At 44.0% G+C, this 20,168-nt stretch overlaps 1 protein-coding gene across 1 annotated transcript in view; it reads right to left on the bottom strand.

Annotated features, from left to right (window-relative positions):
* The window catches only part of PLA2R1 (phospholipase A2 receptor 1), a 120,887-nt gene extending 102,879 nt beyond the window's left edge, over positions 1–18,008 (bottom strand). The window contains exon 1 of the mRNA XM_004375415.1: positions 17,897–18,008. Within this exon, the coding sequence (XP_004375472.1) occupies positions 17,897–18,008 (112 nt within the window). The remainder of the gene's footprint in view (positions 1–17,896) is intronic.
* Between the last annotated feature and the right edge of the window lie 2,160 nt (positions 18,009–20,168).

The raw sequence follows: 20,168 nt of genomic DNA on the forward strand, positions 1-20,168 counted from the left end.
CTATAAATTGTCCTCTGAGGACTGCCTTTGCTGTGTACCAAAGGTTTTGGTATGATGTGTTTTCATTCTCGTTTGATTCTAGGAATTTTTTTATTCCATCTCTGATTTCTTCTATTACCCAGTGATGTGTAAGCAGGGTGTTATTCAGTTTCCATGTAATTGATTTTTTCCTTACTCTTCCTGTTGTTAATTTCTATCTTGATGGTGTTGTGGTCAGAAAAGATACTTGGTATCATCTCAGCATTTTGGATCTTGTTAAGAATTGCTCTGTGGCCTAAGATGTGGTCTGGACAATGTTTTCCTGATCAACTGTTGCCCTTGAGTTTAGGGTAGTCCTTTCAGGATTGCATGTGGAATGTTACTTTCTTTATTCATTCAATCGCTCATTCAACAATCATTCACTGGTGCCAGCTATGTGCTAGGTACTGTGCAAGGGTACTGAAGACAGAGAGAAATTATTTACCTAAATATCTGGCCCTAGAAACTAGATCTATTAGTCGTGGAGTCATGGGAATTCACCTAGCTAACAAAAACAAGGAAGCTCCATCTGTTCCAAAGAAAACATTATAATTGCACTTAAAACATGCCTTTAAAAAAAAGGTCACAAAAAACAAGAAAAAGAAAAGAGACCAAAATTTAGTACAGTTGACTGGATCCTCAGTTGATGTCATGTGAGGTGGACATGACCCCTCAGTGTCATCCAACTTTCTGAGGTGGGAGGGTGGGGCATGTGTGCATACACCTATTTGTCCATTTCCCAGGGATGAGTCAGCAGAGCAGCACTGGAAAAAATATGAAGGAGGCACAGAAGATTAACTTTACCCACAAACTCAAGCCATGAACTTCAGAGCTGGGAGGGACCTTAAAGACTATTTCACTGAACCATTCATTTGCATTTTTTCCAAACCCATTTTGTCTTAGGATAGAAATTTTATATCCATAGACTCAGTGAAGGCCATATTAGGTCTTGGCCTAGATTTATTTACATAAATTCATTTAAGAATCCCTGGTGGCACAGTGGAGCCTTGGGGGCCCATTGGTTGAGAGCTACGGCTGCTAACCAAAAGGTTGGCAGTTCTAATCCACCAGCTGCTCCTTGGAAACCCTATGGGACAGTTCCACTCTGTCCTACAGGGTTGCTACGAGTCAAAATCAACCTGACAGCAACAAGTTTGGTGTTTCTTTCTTTCTATTTTTTTGGTGGCACAATGGTGACGCTCTTGACTGTTAACCAAAAGTTGGCAATTTGAACCCACAGCAGCTCCGTAGGCAAAAAACCTGGGGATCTGCTCCTGTAAAGATTACAGCCTAGAAAATCCTATGGGGCAGTTCTGCTCTGTCACACAGGGTCGCAATGAGTCAGAATCAACTTGATGGCACCTAACAACAACAACAACGTGGCACCTGTGAGGAATTCTATGAATACAAGGATACATGTGTCATAGTGCTTGCCCTCAAGGAGTTGATTTTCTTCCTGGAGCCACTGAAACATATGGAAAAAACTATAACATAATGTCAAAATATATTTTGACATAAAATGTATAATTACAATGGAATGGAAAGAGTCAGTTTGGCATGGAAGATCAGAGAAATCAATCTCTCTCATGAGTGCTCTCACTCTTTTCTTTTTATTCAACAAACATGTATTAGGGACCGGATACTTATCCCACATGCTTGTCCTCATGACTGAGGGTCAGAACAGTGGAGGAAGGTATCTCAGCCTATAAATAGAGAGGCAAATTGTCAGGTAAGGTGGCACTCTAGACAGAGAAAAGGTTACCAAAGCTCAGAGGGATAAAATAATAAGTTCTGGGTGACAAGAGCCCAGCTATATAACAGACTTTGGTGGTGGTAGAATATGAATTTGGAAAGAAGTGGTTCAGGGTCATTTTATAGAGGAGTTTGAATTTCATTAAAAAATTTGTATATTATTCTTCAGATGTGTCTTAGTTTCTTAGTGCCACTAAATCAGAAACACCAAAAATGAGTGGCTTTACTATGAGCAGCCATCTAAGATACTCCACTGGTCTCACCCTTTTGGGAGCAAAGGAGAATGAAGAAAACAAGACACAAGGGAAAGATGAGTCCAAAGGACTAACGGACCACAGCTACCATGGCCTCCACCAGACTGAGTCCAGTACCACTAGATGGTGCCTGGCTACCACCACTGACTGTTCTGACAGGGACCACAATAGAGGGTCCAGACAGTGCTGGAGAAAAACGTAAACAAAATTCTAACTCACAAAAAAACACCAGACTTACTGGCCTGACAGAGACTGGAGAAACCTCGAGAATATGGCCCCCGGACACCCTTTTAGCTCAGTAATGAAGTCACTCCAAGGTTCACCCTTCAGCCAAAGATTAGACGGGCCCATAAAACAAAACGAGACTAATGGGGCACAACAGCCCAGGACAAGGACTAGAAGGCAGGAGGGGACAGGAAAGCTGATAATAGGGAACCCAAGGTCAAGAAGGGAGAGTGTTGACATGTCATGGGGTTGTTAACCAGTGTCATAAAACAACACGTGTACTGTTTAATGAGAAACTATTTTCTCTGTAAACTTTCATCTAAAGTACAACAACAACAAAAGAAAATTAAAAAGAGTGGCTTTAACAAACAAATTTGTTTTCTCACAGTTTGTTGTTGTTGTTAGGTGCCATCAAGTCACTTCCAACTAATAGCGACCCTATGTACAACAGAATGAAACACTGCCTGATCCTGCGCCATCCTCAGAACCGCTGCTGTGTTTGAGCCTGTTGTTGTAGCCACTATGTCAATCCATCTTGCCGAGGTTCTTCCTCTTTTTCACTGACCCTCTGCTTTACCAAACATGATGTTCTCCAGGGACAGATCCCTCCTGATAATGTGTCCAAAGTATGTAAGACAAAGTCTAGCCATCTTCACTTTCAAGGAGCACTCTGGCTGTATTTCTTCCAAGACAAATTTGTCATTCTTCTGGTAGTCCATGGCATAGTCGATATTCTTCGCCAATACCACAATTGAAAGGCATCAATTCTTCTTCGGTCTTCTTTATTCACTGTCTAGCTTTCGCATGCATATGAAGTGACTGAAAATATCATGGCTTAAGTCAGGCGCACCTTAGTCCTCAAAGTGACATCTTTGCTTTTTAATACTTTAAAAAGGTCTTTTGCTGCAGATTTGCCCAATGCAATGAGTCATTTCGTTTCTTGACTGCTGCTTCCAAGGATATTGATTGTGGATCCAACTAAAATGAAATCCTCGACAACTTCAATGTTTCTCTGTTTATCATGATGTTGCTTATTGGTCTAGTTGTGAGGATTTTTGTTTTCTTTATGTTGAAGTGTAATCCATACTAAAGGCTATAGTCTTTGATCTTCATCAGTAAGTGCTTCAAGTTCTCTTCACTTTCAGCAAGCAAGGTTGTGTCATCTGCATACAGCAGGTTGTTAATGAGTCTTCCTCCAATCCTGATGCTCCATTCTTCTTCATATAGTCCAGCTTCTCAAATTATTTGTTCATTATACAGATTGAATAAGTATGGTGAAAGGATACAACCCTAATGCATACCTTTTCTGACTCTAAACCATGCAGTATCCCATTGTTCTGTTCAAACGACTGCCTCTTGGTCTATGTACAGGTTCCTCATGAGCACAATTAAGTGTTCCGGAATTCCCATTCTTTGCAATGTTATCTATAATTTGTTATGATCTACACAGTCAAATGCCTTTGCACAGTCAACAAAACACAGGTAAACATTTTTTTTCGTAGTCTCTGATTTCAGCCAAGATTCATCTGACATCAGCAATGATATCCCTTGTTCCATGTTCTCTTCTGAATCCGGTTTGAATTTCTGGCAGTTCACCGTCGATGTACTGCTGCAACTACTTTTGAATGATCTTCAGTAAAATTTTACTTGTGCGTGATATTAATGACATTGTTCGATAATTTCTCCATTTGGTTGGATCACCTTTCTTTGGAATGGGCACAAATATGGATCTCTTCCAGTCGGTTGGCCAGGTAGCTCTCTTCCAAATTTCTTGGCATAGACAGGTGAGCACTTCCAGCGTTGCATCCGTTTGTTAAAACATCTCAATTGGTATTCCATTAATTTATGGAGCCTTGTTTTTTGCCAATGCCTTCAGTGCAGCTTGGACTTCTTCCTTCAGCACCATCAGTTCCTGATCATATGTTATCTCCTGAAATGACTATCGGCCAATTTGTTTTGGTACACTGACTCTGTGTATTCCTTCCATCTTCTTTTGATGCTTCCTGCATCATTTAATATTTTCCCGTGGAATCCTTCAATATTGCCACTCGAGGTTTGAATTTTTAATTCAGTTCTTTCAGCTTAAGAAATGCCAGGCATGTTCTTCCCTTTTGGTTTTCTAACTCTAGGTCTTCGCACATTTCATTATAATACTTTACTTTGTCTTCTCAAGCTGCCCTTTGAAATCTTCTGTTCAGTTCTTTTACTTCATCATTTCTTCCTTTTGTTTTAGCTACTCTATGTTCAAAGGCAAGTTTCAGAGTCTCTTCTGACATCCATTTTGACCTTTTCTTTCTTTCCTGTCTTTTTAATGACCTCTTTCTTTCTTTGTGTATGATGTCCTTGATGTCATTCCACGATTCATCTGGTCTTCAGTCATTAGCGTTCAATGAGTCAAATCTATTCTTGAGATGGTTTCTCAAAGTTCAAGAGGCTAGAAGTCCCAAATTCAGGGTGCTGGCTCTAGGGGAAGCCTCTCTCTGACTGTTCTGGGGGAAAATCCTTGTCTCTCTCAACTTCTCTAGCATTCTTCTTGGCATTCCTTGGAGATATCTACTTGGCATCTATCTTCCCCCATTTGTGCTTACTTGCTTCTGTGCCTAATCTGTTCCTTTTATATCTCAAAAATGATTAGCTTAATACATACCCTACACTGAAATGACTTCATTAACAAAACAAAGAAAATCCTATTCCCAAGTGTGATTATATCCACATGTATAGGGGTTAGGATTTCAACACATATTTTTTGTGGGGTAGGGGGGCACAATTCAATCCATAACAAGATGAAAGGAAGCTTTTGGGGCAAGAGAAGGCATGACTGAAGTTGTGGTGTGGAAGATGAATTAAGATGGGTAATCATTCAACAAAAACATTTACTGTGTACCTACTGTGTGCCTAGCACTGTTTTAGGTGCTGAGATTATAGCTGTGGAGACAAACGACCAAGCTCCTGCATCAAGTTCTCAGGAGGAGAGTCACAGATGGACCTGCAGAGCAGTCTGGAGACTATTGCTGTAATCCAGCAGGGGAGAATGAAGGTGTCAGTTCAACTGCTACAATGAGAAGGGAAAAGAGAGGATGGTCTAGACTGCAGTCACTAGAGAGAGAATTTACAGAAGAACTGGCAGGATTTGGTGAATGATGGAATGTGAGGATTCTGGGAAAGGCAGTTGCAATGACTTGTTTTCTGCCTTCAGGGATTCAATGGCTGTTAGATGCCTGAGGTTGAAGCTGAAGCCTGGGGCTACTGTTACAGTTTGATCCCTTTGCTTGAACAGTGCTGACTGGACTTAACCATACGAAGTTTCTCTTGAGGCCCTCCCACTTTGCTTTCAGCACTTTAAATCACCTCCAAACCCACCTTTTGCTATCCTCTTCTGCTTCTAGACACTCTTAGCTCAAGGGAAGTTAAGTTGGCTGAAGATATTATTTTAAGATAGGCTTGGTGTGGCTTCTGCACCTTTAACAAAAAACACTTGAAACAAACAATAAAACAATTTCTGTTGAGGGCAAAGTTATGAATACATTGGGTTATGCAACTAGGGAAATCCAAAATTACACTAATGACTCGAAAGAGACTCAGAGCAAGAGAAGGTATTGTCTCTCAGTTCAATTATGCCAGGTGCCTTAAAGAGTGAAGCCAAGACTACTCCTGCTTTTGGAAGCTGACGAGATTGCTATGGAAGCCTGCAGCAAACCTGAGTGGCCTCACCCTGGGAGATGTTCATATGATATCATGATGGACTGGACTAATTGTTAATGACTGATTGGGACTCCAGTGATGTGCCAGTATCTTTTGATTCTTATTTTCAGGTTACTTCTGTCATTCAGTGATATGGTATAACACTGGCATGATTGATAAGATTATAATACTAATATTGATGGTCAATATTGATGATGATACTGATATTGATTGATCCTCAGGAAGTAATATGACTGGCCTGAAGACGAACTGGATCTAGATTACCATAAATGTGGCAGGGGGTGGGGGGTGGGGCACAATCCTCCAATTGTTAGGCATATAAAAGGAACTATGACCAAAGACCAGGGGTGGCCTGTGGGGTTTACAACTTTATCCAAAGAATTTGTTCTTTGTCCTTGGTTCCTGAGAGAGAAACTCTCAAACCTTGAAATTTCCCCAGTGACTGAAATATCTTTGTTATCTATAAGGGCTCCAGACCACTCCGACCTGACAGTTTATGCTAGTGATTTGACTCAGGTTGGGGCTGGTCAGGCCAGAAAGACCCTACCACATGATATCAGTGGACCTCAGGGGAGGGTGCATGATTCAATCAATCATGCCTATGTAATGAAGTCCCAATAAAGGCTCTGAACATGGAAGCTCCATGGGCTTCCTGGTTGGTAAAAGACATCAATGCATGTGGGAGGGCAGTGCATCCTTCTTTGGGACATGGAAATTTTGCGTTGGGAATCCTCCCAGACCTCATCCTATGCATCTCTTCATTTGTATGCTTTGTACTATAATAAAACTAATTGTAAGTAAAACAAAACAGAAAGCCAATTCCTTAAGAAATATATTTTTATGGTGGCATTTTAGGCAAGTGAAGGGCTTTCAATAAATTACACCATGACAATAGCAACCTAATCCAACTACACACATATAAATCTTGCTTCTGTACCATTCCGTGTTAAGGGAACTGGAAGGAAAAGTTCAATTGTATGGTTCATGTCATGTGCAATGTTTAAGACAGGCTATTAGAAAGCCACAGCTTGCCAAATGCAATCTTATTTCAGTCTCTTCCCATAGTTCCCTGGGTTTGAAGCCTCTTCGACTTCATCCAGCCATATAGCTAGTGCTGGGTTCACACACTTCCTGCCCTGCATCATGTCTTAAATCTATCTACTTCCTTGCTGTTCTGACAGTATTTCTATTTTGGTAGATAGGTGTTCCAAAGGTAGTAGGGAGGGCATCTCTCCGCTGTAACATGCCTGAAGGGGAGTGGCGTCTCGCTAGGTTTCTCTCCTTAGATGTATCAACCTTTTCCAGCTACATCCATTTGGGTTTATCTAAGTCTGTCCCATCTAGGGAACAATGGGTCAGGGCTGAGTGTATTCCTTAGATTTCTCTGTAGCAGGAAGGGATGCTGTAAGCTGCTGAATTAAGTTCTGTTCATGGCTGAGTAACACAGAAAATCTGAGTTCTCAACATGACTTTCCAAACCAATATGCAAGGAATTGCCCATGCTTGCAGCAAGCAGCATGTGTATGGTGCCTGAAAGAACAGACCCACAAAACAAAGTGAAAGATGTGCCTGCCCTTCCCACCCTCTCTGTGTGATTAATATTTTATCTCAAATCATCTGAGATGTAGCATATACCTCTTAACAACACCTAATAAAGCCTGCGGCTTTCTGTCAATTGTTTTCTACTAATCAACTAAAAAATTACATAGGTACATTTAAAAAATCTCCTCCTGTCTCAGAATGTCCTCTCTTTCCCTGCCCTAGCATTGTCCTTGACTCTGAGCCTTCTTTATTCTCCTGCAGCTTCTGAACCTGGATAATCACCACCTCCACAGGCCTGTGGGACTCCTCTTGCTAAATCTTTTTATATGTTCTCTTCCCCTTGTTTATATCCCTTTTTCTTTAATCTCCCCAAATTGCTGCTCCAAGTTCCAAGAGGCACACAATACTCTTTCTCACGTATGAAAAATGAAACCCAGCTTAATCAGCTCCACCAGACTCCAGTTTTGTGAGAATTCAAATTGCCCGTTACCGACACCTGCACAAAGTGGGTTAACCCTTTCAGACTATTCTTGCCACTCTCAGCCCATTCTCATTTCCTCCCCTCATCCTCTGTCTTTCTCATTTAACAGTGGCTGACGCTTGCAGGAGGAACCCTGGTGGTGCAGTGGTTAAGTGTTTGGCTTCTAACTGGAAGTTCGGTGGTTCAAATCTACCAGCTGCTCTGCAGGAGAAAGATGTGGCAGTCTGCTTCCGTAAAGACTTACAGCCTTGGAAACCCTGTCCTAAAATGTTGCTATGAGTCAGAATTCAATTCGATGGCAATGGGTTTGGTTTGGTTTTGGACCCTTGCAGAGGAATCCCTGGGTGGCGCAAATGGTTAAGCACTTGGCTACTAACCGAAAGGTTGGTGGTTTGAACCCACGCCGTGGTACCTCAAAAGAAAGACGTGGTGATCTGCTTCTGAAAAGTCACAGCCTTGAAAACCCTAAGGAACACAGTTCTATTCTGCAACACATGGGGTTGCCATGAGTTAGAACTGACTTGACAGCAACTGGTTTGGTTTTGGTTTTAGACTCGTGCAGAAAACCTTCTGCCTAAAGATAGGTAAGAGACTCTCTTCTGAGGTGCTTTGCCATACCTCTGTATCTTACCAATGAGTTTTTAAACTGAGTTGAAAACATTTTCCTTCCTTTTAGCTTTTAGTCTACTCCCCCACATTTTGCCTTTCTTTAACTTGAAAGAACCTGACATTGCTTACGTAAAATCATTATCCACAGCAGCTCTGTTATCATCTCATAGACTACGCTGAAAATATACCATCTCAGTCACCAAGGAACCTTGTTACAAAGAGCAAGTTACAACAAGACATAATAAGACACAGCTGACAGGTTCAGAACATTGTTAAAATTTGCTCACAGATGACTTGCACTTTAAAGCTCGGGAGGAAATGATTTAAAGACTGGGTCACCAAAACAAACAAAAGCAGGAAACAACTCCACCAACAACCAAAAGAACCCTAGAAATGATGTGACATTATTGAAAACTAAAGTGTTTACCCTGAGCAATTCATCTTAACTGTTTTGAGAACATGCTCTTAAGAAAAAAAATCACATTTATTTAAGTGGGAGGTACAAATATCAAAAATACTTTTAACAGTAGATATATTGTTAGTTCCCATTCTTCTCATTCAGGGCTGGCTACATAATTTGTAGGTCCCAGAGAAAAATGAAAATGTGTGGTCCTGGTTATGGACTTGGACATAAATCTGTCCTGCTCATGGACACATTGCCTAACCCATGGTGGACTGGTGACCCACAAGAGATTGCAAACTCCATGCAGGATAGGGCTCGATACCTGGACTGGGGGTGGGTGAACAGTCCCCCAAAAGAGTCCTCACTGAACTTGCAGTGGTGGTGCCAGCACAGTAGGGATGGCCACAGCCTTGTCCCACCCAGAGAAGCCATGGGTTTCCAGTCTTCCAACCCCAATTTGACCTGGTTGCCAACCTTGGCTCAGAGCAACAGCTATGGTGGGGCAAGAGCAGGGAAGGGCAGCTAAGAACCCTTCTAGGGGAGACACGGAGGCAACGGGAGTTAACATCATGCTTGAGCTGAGGCTCCAAGCCCCTGGCTCATGCTTCATTGTCTCATGGGGCTTCACCCACAAAGCAAAAATTTAAAGATAGAATTACTAAGAATTCTTAGTTATCTAGTGCTGCTATAACAGAAATACCACAAGTGGATGGCTTTAACAAAGAGAAATTTATTCTCTCACAGTCTTGGAGACTAGAAGTCCAAATTCAGGGGGTCAGCTCCAGCAGAAGTCTTTCTCTCTCTGTGGGCTCTGGAGGAAAGCCCTTGCCATCAATCTTCCCCTGGACTAGGAGCTTCTCAGCACAGGGACCCTGGGTCCAAAGGATGCACTATGCTCCCGATGCCTCTTTCTTGGTGGTATGAGGTTCCCATGTCTCTCCGCTCATTTCTTTCTTTTATATCTCAAAAGAGATTGGTTTAAGACACAATCTAATCTTATAGATTGAGTCCTGCTCCATCAACATAACTGCCATTAATCCCATCTCATTAACACCATAGAGATAAGATTCACAACACATAGGAAAATCACATCAGATCACAAAATTGTGGACGATCTCACAATAGTGGGAACCACAGCCTAACCAAGTTGATACACATTTTTGGGGGACACAATTCAATCCATGACAAATTCCAAGACCCAAGGCTGTAAGAGTGGTCCCCTTCTGAGCGTGGGGTCCCAGTTACATGCCATGAAGATGACCCTGTTCTTATTTGAAGAGGCTGAAACGACGGGAAATACCATAGAAAGATGACTTAGGCAACTGCCAAAAGGACGTTAGAACTGCTTGAAGCTAGAAGACTATCTGCATTTGTTTCCCCATTTGCTCAGTGGGGTTAATAATAGTGTTGGCCTCTTAGATCTTCATAAGAATTACTTCAGTCACCATGATCACTTGCTAAATGTTAATAAGAGTAAAAGCTAATCTTAACTTTGAACATGGATGGTGCAAAACAGCAGCAAAATAAGACAACAATATTTATAGTTCAACAATTACTTTAAATTTCCTGTTTATATTTTCATAATTAAAAAGGAAAGTTCTTAAGCGCTAAATGCCAAAAGCCAGAAATAGCAAAACCTTTTTTATTAGCGTATTTCTTTAAAACTGTAGTAGTCTGGAAAGTATTATAAATTAAAAACTCATGTGGCCATGTATGAAAGCAGAAACCTTTGTCTGTTTTGTTTAGCTCCATATCACAGAACCCAATTTATAGAAATCCTAATAATACTCCTCCATTTTTCTTAAGTGGCTTTATAAGATATTTTTCCCTAAATGACTTAATAAAATATTTATAAGGTGCTCTTTGGCTTGTTCTTTTATGAACTATACCATTTCTTTTCACTTTGGCCAATTCAACATATAATTTATATCCTCAGCTATGTACTGGAACGTCTCCTAAAAGACTTTCAAGGATAATTTCTGGAAGAAAACAGAGGGAAGGGCCTATAAATGTCTCAGATATATTACTTTGATAGATTATATGAGGATTTGCTGCATAGGAAGCAGTTCAGAAGAGGTGAAATAAAGCAGTTATTTCTTTAGAAAACCTGACATAATTAAGCAAATTGTTAGGCCAGGGAAGGGGGAGCCGAGGGGACAACTGAGCTATCTGTGTGGTTCAACCTTTCTAGTCATTAGCCTGGAACTTGCATTCTATGGCATCAGTTACTGTGACAACCAACAATAGGAAGAGAGGTAAAAAGCTTAATGAGAAAGAGTAATAAGAACCAGACAAACTGGAAATCCACTCTGACTTGCAGACTAGTGAGGAAGGAGCCAGTCAGAGAAGCTGGGATGAGAAAAGTGCAAAGTGGAAGAGATGCTGAGAGATGATGGGTGGAGATGGGAGAAATGGAGTCCAGATGGCTGGAGTGATTTAGGGCCAGGAAGGGCAGCTAAACCAATATTGAATCATGCTTCCACTTAAATTCCAAATCTTCAGATTAGGGGAACGGCTCATTGCCCAGGGGTGTAGGAATTGCTTGGAACAGTACATAAATCAATTGCGTTGCACATTTCTGCTTTGTGAAAATATTCACTCTCACATGTGGATGTATGGGTTTGGAAAGGGAGGAGCTGCAGAGAGCAACTCGAGTTACAAAATCAAACCATGTGCTACCAACCGAATAAGCTACTTTACGGGGTCACAAGGCTATGCGTGGATCCTCTGCATTAGTGCTTGAGTGTCTGGTTCAAATCTCCACTTTACAAGTTCCTGGAGGTACAAGCTACCTAACTCTTCTTCATCTGTAAAAGAGGGGTATGAATTCTTGCTACCTACCTCTTTGGATTGTAGTGAGGATGAAATGTGGTAATGTATGTATAATGGCACACAGTAAGCACTCCACAAATACTAGATACTATCACGAGCAGTAGAGACTGGCATTTTTGCCTGTATTAGAAATGGAAGCTATGGGGAAAATCTCAGGGCCCCAGTTCCTCCCCACTGCTGCCTCCATGTGGTGGCTCTTGTCACCTCCTTCAGAAACCCCTCCCACGTAGCACCCTTTCTTCCCTTCCTCTTCCCTGGAGTCTACCTCCACAAACCTCTCTTCCCTACATTCACTATGGCATTGATACCAGCAGGTTCCCCATTGTACTCCCAACCCCAAAACCTTTAACACAGATGACCCAACACTCTGGCCCAGTGTTTCTTGGCTACAGGTTGTGACCCATTAATGGGTAATGAAATCAAGCATTATGAAACAAAACAGAATGGCATGGAATAGAAAACTAACAGCACATCATATTTTGTAAGGGTATTTTTTTTTAATGAAACGTTTGCTTCAGTTATATATATGTGTGTATACATTTGTACTGGGTTGTGATGTAAAATGTATTTCTTATTGTGGCTCACTGACAAAAAAGTTCTAAACCCTTTTAACAGCTCCTGCTCCAGCACTGCTCTGGACTCTTGTTTTCTTGACCTCCTCTGCTCTGAGGACCAGCTGTTAATCCACTTTAATAACCACACCTACAGCCTCATCTTCCATGTTGTTCACTACTGAGAATGGATCCACCTCCCAAACTTGGAATTTCCACTGTATAATCACTACTCCTCCCATTTTGCCACCTCTCCCATCTCCTAACTTCCACTAAGTCTATCATTTTTTAAATTTTCTTCCATTTTAATCCTTATTTCTTGAACCCAAACTTTCTGCTCCTTACTATTCCTACTGGGACTGGCTTACTTCAAGTCATCTGTGTCTTTCTTCTAGGGCTACTGCTTTAACCGTCAAGCTGGCCTTCTTCCCACCCTACACAACTCCAGAATTATCCTTTGCAAGTTCCAAACTGGTCAAGGCATTCCTGAACTTAATGTGATCTGGTTCCCCTTTGCCCAAACCTCTTAACAAGGCCAATGAAGTCTTTTTCAGCAGCCCCAGCAGATTCAGCGGCCTGACGAGATTCTTGTTCCAAAAGCAGAATCCAGCCAAACACTTTACTATCTCAGCTCTCCCCTGCCTCCAAATATAAACATGTCACAGCTTCTTGCTCTGCCCATGACCCTGCTCTGCAGATGTGCCTGTCACAGCCTCTGATGAGGCAACATCACCATGTGCAGAACCCTATGACCGGCCCGCTCCTTTCCCCTGCCAAGGCCAACTAGCCATGGGACTATCTTTGATTCAAGGGCAGAGCACAGGGGACTGGCCAGCATGCTGTGACCAGTGTGGCCAGACTCTTCTCCTAGGAAACTGAGGGACTCCTTCCAGGAAGCTGTGGGAACTACCATGAGAGGTCCTGCAATTCAAAGCAGAGAAATCCAGTCAACAGAAAAGAGAACTGAGTACGTAGGACCTGAGAGAGAGAAACAGAGAAAGTAGCTGCTTTGTTCCAGGGGCCAGTTCTCCGTTCCCAAGCAGCATGGTTGCACAGGAGAACCTGTCATTGGGTCCCCTTGAGATCCCAGTACCCTTACCACTACCCTCACGTTTGCCTCAGTGAGCTGCAGTGGGCCTCTTTCCTTGCATCCCAAAGAGACCAGATTTGAAATTTCAGCTCATTGAACTTCTACTGTTGCCCAGCACATGATTCTGTGCCTTTGCACCATATTTGGTACTTTCCCTGGAATGTTCTATCTCTTTTTTCCCATATGGCAAATACCTACTTAGCCTTTGTTGTTATTGTTAGTTGCCATCAAATTGATTCTGACTCATGGCAACCCATGTGTGCAGAGTAGAACTGTTCCATCAGGGTTTCAAGGCTGTGACCTTTTGGAAGCAGATCGTCAGGCCTGTCTTCCAAGCCATCCTTGGGTGGGTTTGGACTGCCAACCTTTTGCCTAGTAGTCGAGTGGTTAATGGTTTACACCACCCAGGAGTCCTTTAAGACAACTCAGATGCATGTTTGTGAGTCTCCAACTCCCCAGGCCAGTCTCTCCTCTGCATCCCTTTAGCACTTTGCTTATTCCTTGTTATCATAACAACTACCACACTGTTCTGTAATTGTTTCTGTTTCTGTATGTCATGGAATTATCACCTTCTTGGGAATAGTAGCATACCTTACACACATTTTTATCTCCCCAATCTGCATGACAGTGGAGCTGGTGATGGTGGTGGTATAGCAGATTCTGGTGGTTCCCTACCTGTATCCCCTACCCTGGAGGTCATTCATGTGCAGACAGTTCCCATAGACTCAACTGACTTTCTATGTCTCATTGCCTGGGTGTTCCAGGCAGGCCAAAATCACCAAGGGTGAATGCCCTAGGAGAAACCCTTAATCAATAAGGATGGAGAAGGTGGATAAATATCCCAGGTTTCTATTTCTGGTGAAGTATGTTCTACAGTCCCTGAGAGGATCCCTTGTGAAATTGAGCCCCAGTTCCCTTCATGGCTTTCTTCCCTTCCCTGTCTCACTTCCTCATTCCCCCACTGTGCTCTCTCGAATCATGTCCAAAATAATCTACTTGCATGCAAATACATGTCTCAGAGATTGCTTTTGGGTGAACCTGAACCAAGACAGGAAGATAAACCACACAGTGCTCAACAGATAGGGAATGAACAACTGAGGCCCTTAGTCCCCTCGCCCCTCTTCCCATCACAGATTATCAAGAAATCCCTGGCTTCACTTTCTTCTCTTCAGATAGGACTCCATGGTCAAGCACTTTGATCTCACACTCATCAGCACCCTCACTTCCCCAGGTCCCTGGTCACTCAGAAGCACCTACGCTGACAGTGCCCAAGGACTGGTATCTTGGATGCTGGGTGTTGTGGGGAGAAAAATCTCTTATGTCGGTTGGGGCCATTTCATATGTATAATTTTCAGCCCTCAAAGTAGCATCAAAATCCTTTTACTTGCCTCCAGTTAATTTCCTTTAGCATCCTCCATAAGACTATGCCTACGTTTCACCAAGATGCCCCACTTTCTTCATTTTCAACCCTGCCCTCCCAGTATCTGGGGTGCCTGAATGAGTTAGGTTATCAAATTTTAGCACTTGCTAGAAAGGCTCAGATTCCAGACTAGGGAAAGCAAACCACATTGAGGCCTCTTGGTATAGCCAGCTAAAGGTGGAAGATGGGCTACAGACACGCCAAATGTGATGTTAGGCACAGGGCAGTAAATAATTATTAGAGGAATGCCAACTTGTCAAGGTGGTCTGGACTGGCCATGGAAAGGGGACTCCACGGTGATATCTCAGTAAAAGGAATGGCACTTCGGTAAGAACTATTATTCACTCCATTTTTGCAGATGAAGGAATTGAGGAACAGAGAGGTTAAGTTATTTGCCCAAGGTCACACAGTTAGTAAATGACAGAGCCAGGATTTGAACGCAGATAGTCTGGCTCCAGAGCCCATGAACTTAACTACTATTTGACATTGCACTTGATTTTTGAATACAAAATTATTGATAAATGTTTGAAAAGTGAGCATAATATCACTCATCATCTGTCTTCCAAAGCTGGGATGCTTATAATATGTATCAGATCAATCAGTCGTATATATCAAACAATTCAGGAGAAAAATGCTATATGTATAATCTGCCTCACGTTATTGCATATCTCTTTTTAGTGGATATGAAACAGAAACGGGTGCGCATTGTTTTCCTTGTTGCTCTGTGGCTGTCAATCATGGCTAAAATTGAGTCTCTGTGGTAAGTGACCCATGTGGTAAACTGAGGCATCTGAAAGGATGGCTAACTACATGGCAGCTGTACTTCAACTTCCACATCTGAAAAATGGATGGCTGTAGTAGACAATATCTCACGTCTCTCCTAACTCTAAGCTTTTGTTTTTTTCCATCTTTGTATAGACAAGAAAAATTTGATTTCAAGCTCATGTAGATTACCCTTGAAATTCTACTAACATGGGTGACTGAGGTCATGAAGGGGAGCCTGTGTGACGATGACCATTAAATGCTATTTATTGCCACACAATCTCCATGTTCTTTAAAACATCAGTAGCAGCATTTTCATAACTAAAAAAAACTCTGTGACAACTATGTCAAATTCCTTCAGATTTGCCAACTGTCATCTGGAGGATACAGGAGGTAGCAGGTGGTTCTCATTTCCAAGTGCCCTTGACCACTAAAAAGAAGGCACCAATTACAAACTACCTCAGGCCTGGATTTGGGTCTGCTACATATAGAAAGGGATGAGCTGGTCAGGGCTAACCTGGCTCAGAGGATCACTCTCTGTGTGGCCCAGTCCCAGCTTCTGTGCTACGGGCTGCTGCCCTCTTCTAGACATCTAGTGCTGAGGCAGAATCCACATTTTAAAATGCAAAGGTGTAACCACCACATGATAAATTGCTACCAGGAATGGACCACATCTCTCTGGGTCAGATATGTCAGGTGAATCCACAGGAGCCATTTTACTGAATTGACTGACAGGGCACCAAGAATGTAAGAGCCTCTGACCTTTGGCCACCTTAGCATAAGAATGATTTTGTTGCTCAATCTGTCCCTGATAAGGGCTCCTGGGAGTGCTAGAGAATATGATCCAGAAAGTATTACCTCAAAAATGTATACATGGTATGTTGTGGTGGAAAAACTGTATGGCAGACATTGATCGCACCTTTGTTAACCCCTTCTTTCCAAATGTATCCTCAGTGGCAGGGGATGGAGGCTGCCTGGAGGCTCCTTCTCCTTTATTAACTTCACCCTACCTTCCTCCTCATCGTGATCCCATGTGTGCAGACTAGAACTACTCCCTTGGGTTTTCAAGGCTGTTACCTTTCAGAAGCAGATTGCCAGGCCTGTCTTTCAAGGCACCTCCAGGTGAGTTTGAACTGCCAACCTTTTGGCCAGTAGTTGAGCGCTTAACTGTTTGTGCCACCCGGACCCATGGGGTCATCGTGAGTAGGAAGGGACTCCACTGGCAACTAACAACACCTCCCTCCTGCCTCTACATATAGGCTTCTATTTGGACCCTGGCTTCTTAGCGGCAGCCTATACAGTTATTCAAGAATGTGGGCCTTGGAGGACAGAAACCGCCCCCCTCACTTCTCTTTACACGTCCCTTTCTTTGTTTTATGTGTAAGGTACTCAATAAACACTTGCTGAATTGGTGTAGGATGTAACTCTGAAGGAAAGGTCGCAATGGCCAAAGGACCAGGTGTGTCCCATGTCTTTAGAAACGATTCATTTAATCCTCAGAGGTCCTATGGACATCATAGACCCCATTTTACTGATGAGGGAAACTGAGAAACAAAGAAGGCCATTTGCTCCAGGTCACACAGCTCATCTGGGGCACAAGGGCTCTGAGAGGCATTCACGGAGAGAAGTAAGTTTCCCTTCGCGCAGGGGAGGAGGGGCGGCCTGGCTTGGTGACACTCCGCAGGTGGCAGCGCACACCTAGGGCAGTTCTTTAGGTAGGGGACGAAACGGGACATCTTTTTATCATCTTTTAGCAGGACCGGGCAGTGTTTCGTTCTGTTGCACATAGGGTCGCTATGAGTCGGAACCGCCTGGACGGCACCTAACAACGTAGCAATATCCATGAGGTGGCCCTGCCAAATAAGCAACACTCGGAAAGTTTACACTTTGAAAAGTCTCTTACCTCCTATCTCTAGCTTATCTCGGGTGCCCCAGGCCGGGGCCAGAGCAGAGTCGAAGTTGCCCGGGAGCCCAGGCCTCGCCCCTCGCCGCGCCCCACTCGGCACTTGCGTAAGTACTATTACTCCGATTTTTGAACCTGAGGGACTTGAGGGGTCCAGAGAGGGGGGCGCAGGGCCGGTCTGGCTGCAGGACTGACCCATTCTCAAGGCTTTCCTGTGACTGCAGAGACGTGGCCTCAATACGTACACGGCTGCCCTACCCTCTCTCGCCCACTCTCAGCCTCGCCGTCCTCCAGCTCCCTTGACTCCCGCCCCCGAGTGCCAATCCGGTCCCCCGCCCCGGGGGACACTCACCTTGCCACTCGAGGACCCGCTCTGGGGTGAGCGCCGCCGCCGCGCCCTCGCTGCACCCCCATGGCGCCCTCAGCAGCAGAAGCAGCAGCAGCGGCGGCGGCAGCAGCAGCATAGCTAACTACTAGGCTAGCAGCGCGCCTCTCAGCGCACCCGCGGGGGCCCTCTCCGAGCTCCGCCCCTCCCGGGGTGCTCGCCACCCCAGCGCCCCGGAGACCCACTCCGCCACCTCTGCCACCACAGCGAGCGGACACTCAGGGGCTCCAGGCTGGGAGACGCGAAAGTCGCGGATGTTTTCTCCGCCCTACCCACTCGGCCTTGGGGAAGGAGGAGGACGAGGGGGTGGACCATCTGCCCGTCCCATAAATTCCTGCCTTCGGGGTGGAGAGAGAGGAGGGGTGAGGCTGGCCGGAGCATGCTCCTCCCGCCTCCTGCCCTGCTCTTCCTTGGGGAGGCTAAAGAGGAGTTGAGGGTGAGCGAGTTGAGAATCCCTGGGACAGCAAGTTTGATATCTGGGTTTGCAAACCACCCGGATTCTGGTAAACACTGCGGGTTTGGCAGGAGGCAGCGTACAGTAAACCGAGCTCCTCGGTGGACCCATGCGCTTTGGGAGCTTTTGGGACCTCCCCTCCTCTGGAACGTGGAGCACTGGAGACCCTGGAGCGCTGCGCCCTAGTCTCCACCTCCTCACTCCAGAGTAACTTATAGGCGGTCCTATTGTTGAGCGCCGTTACGTTTTAAAATTGCCTACCCTCCGTGTTCTCTCCTGTGATTCCCTTTACTCAGTAAAATAGCCGAGGGAGGGCCCTGTTATTTAACTTTACAGCTGAGAAAACTCACCCAGATGGATGTAGTGATTTGCTTTAGGAATCCTGGTGGAGCAGTGGTTAAGAGCTCGGCTGCTAACCAAAAAGGCGGCAGTTTGAACCCACCGGCCGCTCCTTGGAAACCCTATGGGGCGGCTCTACTCTGTCCTTGAGGGTAGCTGGGAGTCGGTATGGACTTGATGACAACGGGTTTTTTTGGATTACTCCTTGGTCTCTAGTAAGAGTTAACTTCCTAAAGTAGTAAGTAGCAAAACTCTGACTAGAATGCAGTCTTTCGAACTCTTGTTTTTGTTGGGTGCCATTTAGTCTGTTTTCCACTCATAGCGATCCCATGTGACAGAGTAGAACTGCCCTATAGGGTTTTGTTGGCTGTAATTTTTAAGGGAGCGTAGTGCCAGGTCTTTCTACTGTGGAGCCGCTGGCTGGGTTTGAACTGCCAACATTTCGGTTAGCAGCTGAGCACTTAACCGTTGTGAAACCTCTAGTGTTTCAGATAACCAGCAGAACACTGGAAACATTTAATATTCAAGCGAAGAGGCTAATATACCAACTTTCCTATATAAGACCTTGTCATTGGTCATTCAAATATAAGAGGAGGGAAGAAAGTGAAAAGAATCTTTAAGAAGAGAAAAGCTAAGTGCCCTTGGAGGGCCATGCCTTGCTCAGCTACTACCAGCCAACACAAAACATTTTTTTTTCCTTCTTCTTCTTCTTCTTTTTTTTTTTTATTGTTGTAGTTTAAGTGAAAGTTTACAATTCAAGTTAGTCTCTCATACAAACATTTATACATACATTGTTATGTGACCCTAATTGCTTTCCCTATACTGTGACAGCACACTCCTCCTTTCCACCCTGATTTCCCATGTCCATTCAGTCAGCTCCTAACCCCTTCTGCCTTCTCATCTCACCTCCGGACAGAAGCTGACCATTTAGTCTCATGCATCTACTTGAGCTAAGAAGCACACTCTTCACGAGTATCATTTTATGTCCCACGGTCCAGTACAATCTGTGTCTGAAGAGTAGGCCTCGGGAATTGTTTTAGTTCTGGGTTGACAGAGAGTCTGTAGGCCATGCTTTCTGGAATTCCTCCGGTCTCGGTCAGACCATTAAGTCTGGTCTTTTTACTAGAATTTGAGTTCTGCACCCCACACTTCCCCTGCTCCATCAGGGACTCTCTGTTGTGTTCCCTGTCACGGCGGTCATTGGTGGTAGCCAGACACCATCTAGTTCTTCTGGTCTCAGGCTGATGAAGTCTTTGGTCTATGTGGCCCTTTCTGTCTCTTGGGCTAATACTTTCCTTGTGTCTTTGGTGTTCTTCATTCTCCTTTACTCCAGGTAGTTGGGACCAACTGATGCATGTTAAATGGCTGCTTGCTAGCTTTTAAGACCCCAGACGCCACTCACCAAAGTAGGATGCAAAACATTTTCTTAATAAACTTTGTTATGCC

The sequence above is a fragment of the Trichechus manatus genome, unplaced genomic scaffold, assembly GCF_000243295.1.
Source record: "Trichechus manatus latirostris isolate Lorelei unplaced genomic scaffold, TriManLat1.0 scaffold00036, whole genome shotgun sequence".
NCBI lineage: Eukaryota > Metazoa > Chordata > Mammalia > Sirenia > Trichechidae > Trichechus > Trichechus manatus.